General features: G+C 36.9%; 1 protein-coding gene across 1 annotated transcript in view; it reads left to right on the top strand.

Annotated features, from left to right (window-relative positions):
* The window catches only part of HERC5 (HECT and RLD domain containing E3 ubiquitin protein ligase 5), a 74,653-nt gene that overhangs the window by 3,600 nt on the left and 56,578 nt on the right, over window positions 1-14,475 (top strand). The window contains exons 2-4 of the mRNA XM_058295639.2: window positions 9,465-9,585; window positions 12,640-12,716; window positions 14,130-14,351. Coding sequence (XP_058151622.1) covers window positions 9,465-9,585; window positions 12,640-12,716; window positions 14,130-14,351 — 420 coding nt within the window. The remainder of the gene's footprint in view (window positions 1-9,464; window positions 9,586-12,639; window positions 12,717-14,129; window positions 14,352-14,475) is intronic.

Below are 14,475 nucleotides of genomic sequence, written 5' to 3'. Positions count from 1 at the left end.
ATAGTGTGCAACAAAAGATTACAAAGCAATCAAAGAAATAGGAAATGATGGCCAATCCAAATGTAGACGATAAAAATCCAGAGAACACCAACTAAGATGACTAGATTTCACAAAACATGCTGAACAAAGACCTTTAAAATTTTCATTAAAAATGCTTAAGGAGATGAAGGAAAATTCAGAGAAAGAACTAAAGGATATCAGGAAAGCAATGAATGAACAATATGAGAATCTTAGAAAAGAGATATAAATTTTTAAGAAAGAACCAAACAAAACTATTGGAATTGAAGACAACAGTAACTGAAATGAAAAATTCTCAGGATGGTTTCAACAGCAGATTGGAACTGGCAGAAGAAACAATTACTAAACTCAAAGATATGACATTTGAAATGAGTCAGGCTGAGGAACAGAAAGAATACAGAATTATAAAAAGCAAAAGTAGCCTAAGACACCTCTGGGACACCATCAAGTGTACTGATTTTATGCATTATGGGAGTCCCAGGAGAAGAATAAAGAGGGAAAGGAACAGAAGGAGCGTTCAGAGTAATAATGACAGAGAATTTCCCGAATTTAGCAAAAGACATGAATATATACTTCTAAGCAGCCCAGAGAATACCAAACAAGATAAACATGAAGAAAATACCCATCATGTATTTATCACACTAATGGAAAGGACAAGTAGAAAGTTCTGAAACCCACAACAGAAAAGTAATGTGTCATATACAAGATCATCCTAATTAGGTTGACTGCCAATATCTTGCCAGAAACCATGGAGGCAGTAGGTTAAAATACTTAAAGTGATAAAAGAGAATAACTACCAACCAAGAATGTTCTATCTAGCAAGACTTTCTTTCAAAAATGAGGGGGAGAGTAAAATATTCCTAGACAAACATAAGCTGAGGGTTTTCACCACCACTGGACTTGCCCTATAAGCAATAATAAAGGGAGTTCTTCAGTCTGAAAGGAGAGGACACCAGACAGTGGTTCAAAGCAGCATAAAGAAATAAAGACCTCCAGTAAAGGTAATCATTTAAGTAATTATAAATTCCAGTATTATTGTATTATATTGCTTGGTATGTAACCCCACTACTTATTTCCTATAGGTGCTAAAATGCAAATACATAAAAAGTCATGATAAAACTATGGTTTGGAAATAAAATACAGAAAGATAAGTGATAAGCACAAAAAAAGGTAGGGAGAATTGAGGGGTATAGGAAAGGATATGTGTATGCTATTGAAGTCAAGTTGGTTCAAAACAAATATGACTGTTATATAGTGAGGGTATTACATTTTAACCTCACAGTAACCACAAAGAAAATCTATGAAAAATATATCCAGATAGAAAAAGGAAGGCACTTGATATGATAAACACAAAAAATCAAAATAAATATAACAGTAGACATTAATGGCAGATTGAAGGACAAAAAAGGCATAAAATTTACAAAGACTAAATAGGAAGATGGCAGAAGAAAGTCCTCCATTATGAGTAGTGATTTTAAATGTAAATGAATTAAACTCTCCAGTCAAAGAACAGAGATTGGCAGAATGGATAAAAAAAGCATGGTCCAACTATATGCTATCTGCAAAAGACTCACCTTAAATTCAAAGTTACAAGTAGGTTGAAAGTGAAAGGATGGAAAAAATATACAAGCAGTATGCAAAAAAATAATGCAGGTAGTAAGCAAAAGAGAGCTATACTAATATCAGGTAAAATAGACTTTAAGTCAAAAATAGTTATGAGGGGCAAAGATTGTCATTATGTGTTGGTAAAGGAGTCATTTAAATGAGAAGATGTAACAACTGTAAATATATATGTAACAGCAAGTCTCAAAATATATGAAGCAAGTACTGTCAGATTTGAAGGGAGAAATTGATGACTCTGCATCAATAGAAGACATTAACACACTACACTCAATAATGGATAGGAAATCTAGTCAGAAGATGAATATAGAAATACAAGACTGGAATGATACACTAAACCCACTAGACATAACAGACATACATAGAACACTTAACCCAACAACAGAATACACATTCTTATAAAGTTTACATGGGTCATTTTCCAAGATAGATTCATATCTTAGGTCATAAAACAGGTCTTAATAAATACAAAAATATTGAAATCATATAAAGTGTATTTTCTGACCATGATGGAATGAAGCTCTTAAACAACCAATGGGTTAAAGAGGAAATCACAAAGGAAATTAGGAAATATCTTGAGGCAAATGAAAATGAAAATACAATATACCATAACTTATAGAATGCAAAGGCAGTGCAAAGAAGGGGATTTGAGCTCTGAATGCTTACGTTAAAAAAGATGTCAAATCAGAAACTTAACCTAAAAAACTGGAAGAACTAGAAAATGAAGAGCAAACTAAACCCAAGCCAAGCAGAAGGAATGAAATAACAAAGATTAGAGCAGATATAAATGAAATAGAGCACAACAAAAAAAACAGAAACAACAAAACCATAAGTTGATTCTTTGAAGAGAGAAAATTGACAAACCTGTAGCTAGACTGATAGAAAAAAGAATATTCAAATAACTAAAATCAGAAGTGAAAGGAGTACATTAGTCCTGACTCCGCTTAAATAAAAAGGACTATGAGAGGATACTATGAACAACTGTATGCCAACAAATTAGATAAACTAGACTAAAAGGGCAAATTTTTAGAAACATACAAACTACTTACATGACTCAAGATGCCACAAAAAAAGAAAATTACAGACCAATATCTCTTAGAATATAGATATAAAAATCCTCAAAAAAATACTAGCAAACCTAATCAAACAGCATATTAAAAGAATTAAATGCCATGGAACCAGCAAGATAAGAGTAAGGAGCTCCTAGAATCAACTCGTGCTACAGGGCAGTTAGTAATCAACCAAAGCTATCTAAAGCACCTGTTTGGGGGCTCCAGGAGACCAAAAGAGCATCCTGCAACATCCTTGAAAGAATGAAAGGAGGAGACTGCCCATCTGCAGAGAAGATTCATAAGTAGAGCACTCCATGCCACAGAGGCTAGTGCCCATCCTCTACTGGCGCCTCAGGAACTATTAGCACCTCAAATTGGAAGCTCCACTTCCCAAAAACGGGGGAGAAAGAGAAAGTTGGGCACCAACTTCAGCTACTGATTAATAAATTGGTGGGCTAAAGTATAATCCTAAGAACAGCTTAAGTTTGAACTTGTTCAAGCCAGAAAGAGGCTGGTAGTCACCATTTTAACTCTGCTACTGGCAAGAGCTGGGCTGACTGAAAAATCACATTGCAGGAAGGGACCAGCTCCTTTCCATTCAGATCAGATTGCAGCTTTAGCATAAGTCCCAGCCCCACCTCCAGCAGGGAGGAAGCTGGGGGGAACCTGTGCCAGCCTCTCCAGGAAAATACTGTCCATGCCGCAGAGGCTGATGATCGTCCTACTTTGGCAGCACAAGCCACCTCAGGAGCTATTCTGTGGCTGAAATTGGAAGCTCCATTTCCCAAGAACAGGGGAGGGAGAGACAGTTGGCCACCGATTTCAGCTACTGACTAGTAAATTTGGCTGCTAAAGTATAACCCTAAGAACAGCTCAAGATTGAACCTGTCCAAGTTGGAAAGAGGCTGGTAGCTGCCATTTTGACTCCACCCCCAGCGTGAGGGGAAGCTTGGCTGACTGAAAATCAGTGGCAGTAGAGACTGGTGTCTTTCACCCAGATCGGCCTGCAGCCCTAGCCCAGGCTGCAGCCCCACCTCTAGCAGGGAGGAAGCTGGCAGCCCTGCACCATCCTCTCTGGGTAACTGCAGGTACATTCAACTAGAACAGACTGAATAGTCCAAAGTCTACCTGGGCAACTGCAGTCATTTTGGACCTGCACACACAGACTGCTGTCCTTGCCTACAGCTCCATCCCTGCCCTAGACAGGGGAAAAAGGGGTGTGAAGCTTTGTCAGTCTCTCTGGACAACTATAGTCTAGGCCTGCACGACTTGGGTTGTTACACATGGCTGTGGCTCTGCCCTACCCCTGCCAAAGGAGAAAATTGGGAGAAGCTTCACTGGTTCCTGGGGCAATGAGGGAAGCTTGAGACTACAACTTACAGCATGAACTACATCCTTGGCTCCTACTACACAAACAGCAAGGGAGAAAGGGCAAGAAAGCCCTAAACTAAAAAGAGAAACTGCATCCAGAATAAATACTCTAGCAAGCCAGATGCCAAGAAGCCAACAAAAAGTTACAATCCACACCAAGAAACAGAAAAATATGGCCCAATTAAAGAAACAAGATAAACTTCCAGATAACATAAAGGAGTTGAGACAACTAATTATAGATGTTCAAACAAATCTCCTTAATAAATTCAATGAGATGGCTAAAGAGATTAAGGATATTAAGAAGACTTTGGATGAGCACAAAGAAGAATTTGAAAACATACATAGAAAAATAGCAGACCTTATGGGAATGAAAGTTTCAATAAATGAAATTAAAAATACACTGGAGGGAAGCAGACTTGGCCCAGTGGTTAGGGCGTCCATTTACCACATAGGAGGTCCGCGGTTCAAACCCCGGGCCTCCTTGACCTGTGTGGAGTTGGCCCATGTGCAGTGCTGATGCACGCAAGGAGTGCCTTGCCATGAAGGGGTATCCCCTGCATAGGGGAGCCCCACGCGCAAGGAGTGTGCCCTGTAAGGAGAGCCACCCAGTGCGAAAGGAAGTGCAGCCTGCCTAAGAATGGTGCCACCCACACGGAGAGCTGACACAACAAGATGACTGCAACAAAAAGAAACACAGATTCCCGTGCCTATGATGACAACAGAAGTGGACAAAGACGACGACGCAGCAAACAGACCACAGAGAACAGACAACTGGGGTGGGGGGCGGGAAGGGGAGAGGAGAAAATAAATAAATAAATAAATAAATCTTTAAAAAATAATTTAAAAAAATACACTGGAGTCATATAATAGCAAATTTGAGGAGACAGAAGGAAGGATTGGTGAGCTTGAAGAAATGGCCTCTGAAAGCGAACATACAAAAGAACAGGTGAAAAAAAGAAGGAAAAAAATTGAACATGGTCTCAGGGAACTAAACGACAGCAAGAGATGGGTAAACATGTCATGGATGTCTCAGAAGAAGAAGAAAAGGGAAAATGGGCAGAAGGAATATTTGAAGAAATAATGGGAGAAAATTTCCTAACCCTATTGAAGAACATAGATATCCATATCTAAGAAGCACAATGTGCTCCCATCTGAATAAATCTGAATAGACCAACTCCAGAACACATACTAATCAGAATGTCAAATGACAAAGATAAAGAGAGATTTTTGAGATCAGCAAGAGAAAAGCAATGCATAATATATAAGGAATACCCAATAAGATTAAGTTCCAATTTCTCATCAGAAACCATGGAGGCAAGAAGACAGTGGTATGATATATATAAGATGCTGCCAGAGGAAAACTTCCAGCCAAGAATCTTATACCTGGCAAGATTGTCTTCTGAAAAGGAGGGTGTATTTAGAATATTCACAGATAAACAGAAACTGAGAGAGTTTATAACCAAGAGACTTGCCTTGCAGGAAATACTAAAGGTTGTGCTACATACCAGAATAGAAAAGACAGGAGAGAGAGGCCTGGAAGAGAGTTTGAAGACTAAGATTGTATCAATAAAAGTAACTAAAAGTGTAAAAAGAGTGGCGAAAGTAAAGTATGACAGATAAAACCCAAATATTCAGGAATAAACTTAACCAATTATGTAAAGCACTTGTATCCAGAAAACTACAACTCTTTGCTAAAGAAATCAAAAAAGACCTAAATAATTGGAAGAACATTCCAGCTCATGGTTGGAAGATTAAATATCATTAAATTGTCAATTCTACTCAAATTGATATATAGATTCAATGTAATTCCAGTAAAAATTGCACCAGCATTTTAAAAATAAATGGAAAACCTGATTATCACACTTATTTGGAAGGGGAAGGGGTCCTAACAGCCAGAAGCATCTTAATAAGGAAAAGCAAAGTCGGAGGACTCTCATTTTGTACTTTAAATCATATTACCTAGCTATAGTGGTAAAAACAGCATGGTACTGGCATAAAGACAGACACACAGACCAATGAAACAGAATTGATGGTTCAGAGAGAGAGACCCTGACATCTATGGTCAAGTGATTTTTGACTAACCCATCAAAACCATCCAGCTCGGGTAGAACAGTCCATTCAACAAATGGTGCTGAGTGAACTGGATATCCATAGCCAAAAGAAGGAAAGAGGACCACTATCTCATACCTTATACAAAAATTAACTGAAAATGTATCAAATACCTTTATAAAAAGCAAGAACTATAAAGCTTCTAGAAAAAAAATGTAGGAAAATATCTTTAAGACCTGATAGTAGGTGGTGGATTCTTAAAGGAGATAAGAGGAGGACTGAGATGGACTGATGTTTAATTAGCTTTATTATAATAGTGCGGAAATGTACAGAGTTGATGGTAACACATTATAGTAAGTAACAGCTGGTTTAAAAAGGGGAATGTGACTGAAAATGGCAGTCTAAAGATGTAAATGCCACTTGACAGAAAGCTAGAGAATAATCTAGGGACTGAATAGCACCGTAAAACCAGATGTGGATGAGAATTGTAGTTGATGGTACAGATGCAGGAGTGTCCTTTGTGATCTAGAGCAAATGTACATCACTGTTGCAGAGTGGTGGGAATGTGGAGAAGCATGGGAAAAATACAACTGGAGTGACCAATGGATTGTGGTAACAGTAATAATGTAATATTCATGCATCTGTGCCAAAGATGTACAGTGTTGATAATAAGGGAGTATGAAAAAAGTATGCCCGATACACGCTATGTACCTGGTAACAATCTGATGGTATTATCTTATAATCTGCAATAAATGTTCCACCACAGTGTGGTATCTTGATAGAAGGTGGTGTTTGGGAATTCTGCACGTGTGCATGATTGTTTTGTAAATTTACAACTGTCATAAAAATATATTTAAAAAAAATAATAATAGGGGACTGGGGAAAAATGCACCAAATGTAAGATAAGGACTATAGTTAGTAGTAACATTTTGACAATATTCTTTAATAATTTGTAACAATATCTCACAACAATGCAAGGTGTTGGAGGTAGGGTGAGGTATGAGAACCCTATATGATGTTATGTATGTTTGTTTTTTATGTTCACAACTATTACTATACACTTATTCTTTATGTATGCCTATGTATAAGTAATATACTTCATTAAATTTTTAAAAAAAGAATTACACATGATGATCAAATGAGCTTTATCCCAGGTGTGCAAGATTGGTTCAATCTAAGAAGACCTAAATAAATGGAAGGACAATTCAGTGTTGATGGACTAGAAGACTGTCATTAGAATGTTATTCCTACCCAAAGTAATATATAGATTCAATGCTATCCCAATCAAAATTCCAACAACATTCTTTGCACATATGGAAAAATTTTATCATCACATTTATATGAAAGAGTAAGGAGCTCTAAATAGCTAAAGCCATCTTGAAAAAGATGAATAAAGTTGGAGGACTCACACTTCCTGATCTTAAAACTTATTAACAAAGCCATGTAATCAAAACATCATGATCCTAGCAAAAGAACACACAGATAGATTGATGAAATTGAATAAGAGCTCAGAAATCAGCCCTCACATTTATTGCCAATTTATTTTTGACAAGGGGACAAAGACCACTCAATTGGGAAAGAATAGACTCTTCAACAAATGGTGCTGGGAAAATTGGATCTCCATTTGCAAAAAAATAAAGAAAGAAAGAAGACCCCTACCTTATACCATATACAAAAGATAATGTACCCAATCGGAGAAACTATTTGGAAGCTACATATTTCGATAAAGATTTGATATCCAGAATATATGAAGAAACCCTTCAACTTAATAAAAAGACACACAGCCTAACTAAAAAATGGCTAAAGAATTGAATAGGCATCTCTCCAAAGAAGATATACAAATGAGCAAAAGCACATGAAAAGATGCTCAACCTCATTAGTCATCAAATCAAAATTACAATGAGGTCCCATTTCACAACCATTAGAATAGCTGCTATTAAAAAATAGAAGATTACAAGTGTTGGAGAGGATGTGGAGAAATACAACACTCATTCATTGCTGGTGGGAATGTAAAATGGTGCACCCACTGTGGAAGACAGTTTGGCAGTTCCTCAGAAAGTTAAGTACAGAGTTTCCATATGACCCATCAATCCCTCTACTAGATACATATTCAAAAGAATTGAAAGTAGGGACTTGAACAGATATTTGCATACTAATGTTCATAACAGCATCATTCACATTTGCCAAAAGAATGGAATCAACCCAAGTATCTATCAACAGATGTATAAACAAATGTGGTATTAATATATTCATACAGTGGGATATAATTCAGCTATAAAAAGAATGTAATTCTAATACTGACAATTAGATGTCCTTGAGGACATCATGTTGAGTGAAATAAGCCAGACACAAAATGAAAATTCTTGTATGATCTCACTGATAGGAAAATAATTAAAATAAGGAAACTAATGGAGCTCAAATCTTTAATATAGGTTACTAGGGGATGGGGTGGGGCTAGGAAATGGGAAGTTAAGTTTAAAATGTACAGGGTCCCTATTCGGAATGATGGAAATGTTTTGGTAATGGATGGTGCTGATGGTAGCACAACATTGTGAATGTAATTGACAACAGTGAAATCTGATTGTGGTTAAAATGGGAAATGTTAGGATTTTAATAGAATAACATTTGTTTAAAAATCCATGGAACAGCACTGCACAAATAGTGAACCCTAAATAATTCCATCAATTGTAGTTAATTATAAAAGTGTGCTGTCATCAATTATAACAAATGTTCCATACCAAAGCAAAGTGTTAATACTAGGATGGTATATAGGAATACTGTATTTTAAGAATGATTGTTCTGTAAACCTACAACATCTCTAATTAAAAAATTGAAAATAATTCCTCAAACACAACCCTTCCTTTTGTAAAAATAGGCATGACTTCTGATTGGAACAGCCCAAAAGGTTTTATTATTACTTTTTAGAAAGAGCGTATACCTCAAAATACAAACTATACTGGTTCATGAAAATTTATGTGATTGTTATTTTGTCTGAAATATGTCATATTTTTTAGGTCTTTTCATTTCTACCACTTCAAATTTAGATTTTTCTGTTCCAACTTATTAAACAAACATCTAAAAGTAAATATTTAATTGGCTATTTTAAGGGTATGTTCCCATTTAAAACAAAGTATGAATCAATGCTTTCCCAGATTGAAAATTAATTGTCAAGACAATAGTCATTCCTAATTTGTCTAATTTTCATACTTGAATTTTCTTAAAGGAAAATCATATTAAGTTAAAGTTTGCCTAGTTGAAATACTTCCAGGTGATTTAAGTGTATTATAATGAAATCAATAATAACAGTGGTAATAATTAGAGTGACGATTGTTTCTGGTTGCTTTTGTTCTGCAGAGTGTTTTGAGTTACAGAAAAAAATGAAGATACATTCCATGGACCAAGGAGCAGAGCACATGCTGATTCTGTCCTCAGATGGAAAACCATTTGAGTACAACTATACCATAGAACATGCAAAGTAGGGAATTTTTCTTCTTTTATTAAAGCTTGTTTTAATTTTACTCAAAGTTCAATCATAATTTTTATAGGAAAATGTTATCATAAGTGATCCTTATCCCCTGCCTTTCACAGTATCATCTTAAAGTAAAAGATGAATTCTGAATCTACCAGTGAAGTCCATCAGTAAACTACAAACCAGTTGTCTTCTATGTTGTTTTAGCCTTTAAAGAAAATGATTTGTTAGTTTACTTAGTTCCAAATTGGACTTTCATATTCATTAACTCATTTGATTGTCACAACCATCCTATTAGTGTGATGGTTTGAAGCTATGTTCTTAAAACATGTTCTTAAAGTTAATCCATTCCTGTGGGTCTGGATCCATTGTAAGTAGGACCTTTTGATGAGGCTATTTCAGTTAAGGAGTGACCCCTCTAAATCAGAATGGGTCTTAACTCTCTTACTGGGGTTAATTTTATAAGAAAATGAAATTCAGACAAAGAGGAGAAAGCCACAAAGCAAGAAGCTGAAAGCAATGAAACCCAGGAGAGAAGGAAAAGATGAGCAGACATCACCACATGCCTTGCCATGTGGCAGAGGAGTAAAGGATTTCTGGCAGTTGGTTTTCAGGAAGAAACTGTTGCCTTGATGTGCTTTATTTGGACATTTTTTCTGGACTCTAATAATGAGCCAATAAATTCTCATTGTTTAAGCTGAACTCTCTTATGGTATTTGCTTGAAGCAGGCTAAGAAATTAAAAGAGATATTGGCACTAAGAGAGTGGGGTGCTGCTATTTCAAATACCAAGAATGTGGAAACACCTTTGTAATTGGATAGTGGGTATAGGCTGGAAGAATTGTGCAGTGCTTGATTGAAAAGGCCTAGATTTCTTTGAAGAGAGTGTTCGTAGAAATATGGATGCTAAAGGTACTTCTGATGAGGCCTTAGAAGATAATGATGACTATGTTATTGGAAAGTAGATGAAAGGTGATTCTTGTCTAAAAGTGGCAGAGAACTTGGCAAAATTGAGATGGATAGATGGAAGGCAGAACTTGAGAGTCATGAACTTGTATATTTAGCTAAGGAGATATTTCGAAGCTAAGAGTGGAAAGTACAGCCTGGTAGTGAAATGTGAGAGTAAAGGGATAAGCTGAGAGCTGAGAACTGAACTTCTGGTCACAAAGAAAACAGAAAATGATGGTTTGGAAAATTCTGGGCTTCTGGAAAATGAGTCCCCAGAGATTAGTGCCCTACTGAGGGTTTAACTGAACACGGAACTAGTAGGCAATTTCTGTGGAAGTCAGGATTTGAGTTGCAGTTATATCCAGGAAGGATTTGTGGAAAGCCCTACTGTCTGATGGTTTGGAACCCTGTGTACTAAATGCAAAACCAACAAGTTCTTTGAATAAGTTGTATGAACAGAATTACTGCTAGTCTGGATTAACAGGAACAGAAGAGAGACGGGTTGAAGGAAAATCACTTCAAGAGCAGGACCATGGAAGCTGAGGCTGGATCAAAGACATCCTTAGGCCAAGAGAGTGGGCCAACCCACGTGTTTGGAAAGGATGAGTCTACCCCAGTCCTTGGAGAAGGCAGACCTTCCACCCCATTGCTCAGGAAGAATGCTGAGCCTGTGCCCCGGAGATTGTGGAGAGCTGGCCACCATCTCAGTGTTCGACAGGGATAGAGCCAATGCCCTGGGGATTGCGGAGAGTTTGGCTGCCACCCCAGGGCTCTGAGAGGGTTGAGCCAGTGCCCTGAGTATTGAGGAGAGTCTGGTTATTACCCCAATGCTTGAAGAAGATGAAACCTTCACCCCAGTATTTGGGGAGAACATGACCTCTGTGCAAACTTGGAAGAGTCGGGGCTGCTCCTCAATCAGACTTGGAAGAAAAAATGTCATTCCATTGATGACTCTCGGACCTTGAAATATAATGGAATATGTCCTGCAGCGTTTCAGAATTGTTTGAGACTTATGACCCCTGTTTTCCTTCCAATTTCTCCCTATGGGAATGGAAATCTTTATTGCATGTTTGCCCCACCTTTGTATATTGGAAGCAGATAGCTTGTTCTCTAGGTTTCACAGGTCCACTGACAGAGGGGAATTGTGCCCCAAGACAGACTATACCTATAACCAATTTTGATGAGACTTTTTACTTAGTATTGTTGCTGAAATGATTTAAGGCTTTTGGGATATTGTGATGGAATGAATGTATTTTGCATATAGAAAGAACATTTCTTTTTGGGGTCCATAGGGTGGAGTGTTGTTTGAAGCTGTGTGTACCCCAGAAAAACATATTGTTAAATATAATCCATTCCTGTGGGTCTGGACACATTGTAAGTAGGACCTTTTGATGAGGCTACTCAGTTTAAGATGTGACCTACCTCAATGAGAATGAGTCTTAATCCTCTTACTGGAGTTCTTTATAAGAGGATGAATTTAAGACAAGAAGGAGAAAGCCATGGAAGCAAGAAGCTGAAAGCAACAAAACCCTGAGGAGGAGAAAGAGACAAACAGATGCCACCATGTACCTTGCCACGTGGCAGAGGAACCAAGGATCTCCGGCAACTGGTCTTCATAAAGAAAGCATTGCCTTGACACTGCCTTGATTTGGACATTTTCTTGGTCTCTAACTGTGAGCAAATAAATTCCCATTATATAAGCTGAACCATTTTGTGGTATTTGCTTTGAAGCAGCCTAGAAAACTAAAAAGTTAGATTTCCAAAAGTAAAAGTTTTTAACTTGGAAAAAAATGAGTTTATCATAAATGATTTGTGAGCCTTTCTAGTAGATCATGTAAAATAGAACTTATTCCTGCATCATAAAATTATTGTTTGCAAAAGATTCTTTTAGAGTAATCCTTTTAAAAATTATGTAATGCACATTATTTCCTTCTTAAACCACTAATTAAAGCATATATAGTATTTTTAAAATTTTACATGTACTGAATGAAAGGCAGTGAAATTAAATTTTTTTCTCGAGTGCTAGTTATAATCAAGCACAGTGAATTGTTCTAACATTAATATTTTGGCTTTCAGTAAGGTGATTGACATAAAATATATTTTCTTTCATCAGATTTCAATGTGTTTTAAACGAAAAAATTATAATCCAGATCACATGTGGAGATTATCATTCTCTTGCACTCTCAAAAGGTACTTTTCTGGAATATTATTTTTTAGAGGGAGTTTGTGTATGTAGAGTTAGTGGAATGTATATACTTTGTTACAGGACAGAAATGTGGTTTTGAATTTGTTATAGGTTTGAGTACTATCCTTAAAAGAGATACAAAATGAAAGAAATATTTCACCTATAGCATCTTCAGGGTTCCAGGATTACTATTCCTCCATTTTGTTATTTTTTTAAAAAATTTTTTAATTGTTTTTTTTTTTGAAGATACATAGATCACAAAAAATGTTACATTAAAAAATATAAGAGGTTCCCATATACCCCACACTCCACCTCCTCACTCCTACAACATCAACAACTTCTTTCATCATTGTGGCACATGCATTGCATTTGGTGCATACATCTTGGAGCACTGCTGCACTGCACGGATTATAGTTTACATTGTAGTTTACACTCTCCCCCAGTACTTTCATGGGTTATGGCAGGATATATCCTGTTATGTATTTTTAACTTCAAATATGAGACAATGAATTTTTCTCAATAATCAAAACTGTTTATCTGGAATTGGAACCACTCTTGGACCATTCTTCTCCTGAACGTTCTTCCCTTTTCCTAGCTCTTCCCCAACTCTCATGGCAAGTGCTCATGATACCTCAGGCCTGCTTTTGTGGCAAGGTCACAGGCCTGGGATGTGTTTGAACCGTTATCTCAACTCAGGGAGTCTCCCAGCCCTTTATTTTTCCTGTCTCCTATGAGACACCTGCCATCAAGTGGTTCAAGGGCTACTGGGGGTAGGTTAAGGGAGTATTCAGGATTTATTATTGGTAAGTATCACGGAAGAATGAAAATTGATGAAACAAGGAAGGAGCCTGATGATATTCTTGGTTGTACTCCTGATGGCTGATAATTGTTAGAAGGAGAGTCCCTGTCTCCCACCAGATCCTGCTCAGTGTTTTGCAAAGAGGTGCTCAGTAGGTATTAATTCTCTGATACACATTATCGGACCCCATTAGATATTATCAACTCAATTAGATAATATCTAAGTCTGTTTTCCTGAAAAATCTCTGTATATTCAATTAATGGAGGAAGAAGCTGACCCTTTTCAAGATATTCTGCTGTAATTTAAGTCATTTATTTGGAATTTTCAGACATATGAAAGGAGGATAGAGAAAACAATAGTTTTAGGTTATATTTGATTATAATATGTTCATATAGCTTCATTCCACCCTTTGAGGTGGGAAATAAAGACGTAAATTGTTACTACTAAGAAAAAGATTCTTCTATGTTTTTCCGATTCAGACACAGGGGTTCTGAGAGTCCTGTCAGGCTGAATATAAAATATTTTGGTATTATACTCCGTATAGCATATATAATGTTTTAGTGTAATATCTGCTGCATTTTCAACTTAATAAGAGAGGCTTTTCCTTGTTTATGTCAAGGTGGTGAGCTTTTTGCCTGGGGACAAAATATACATGGCCAGCTTGGAGTTGGAAGAATATTTGCCTCAACCTCCATACCACAGATTGTGGAGAATCTCTCAGGAGTCCCCTTGGTTCAGATCTCTGCAGGAGAAGCTCACAGCATGGCCTTGTCTATGATTGGAAACATTTACTCATGGGGAAAAAATGATTGTGGACAACTAGGCCTTGGCCATACCAACAGTATGGAAACATATTTTCAAATTCGTATTATCAACAAACACTTGTTAGAAAAGATGAATATAAGACAGACTTTCCTTCCGAAACGGTTTGAATCCTTGCGTTCATTTGCACTCTTCTTCCTGAT

This window comes from Dasypus novemcinctus, chromosome 1 (genome assembly GCF_030445035.2).
Source record: "Dasypus novemcinctus isolate mDasNov1 chromosome 1, mDasNov1.1.hap2, whole genome shotgun sequence".
Taxonomy (NCBI): domain Eukaryota; kingdom Metazoa; phylum Chordata; class Mammalia; order Cingulata; family Dasypodidae; genus Dasypus; species Dasypus novemcinctus.
Note: the sequence above shows the minus strand (reverse complement) of the source record. Positions and strands in the feature narration are given on the sequence as shown.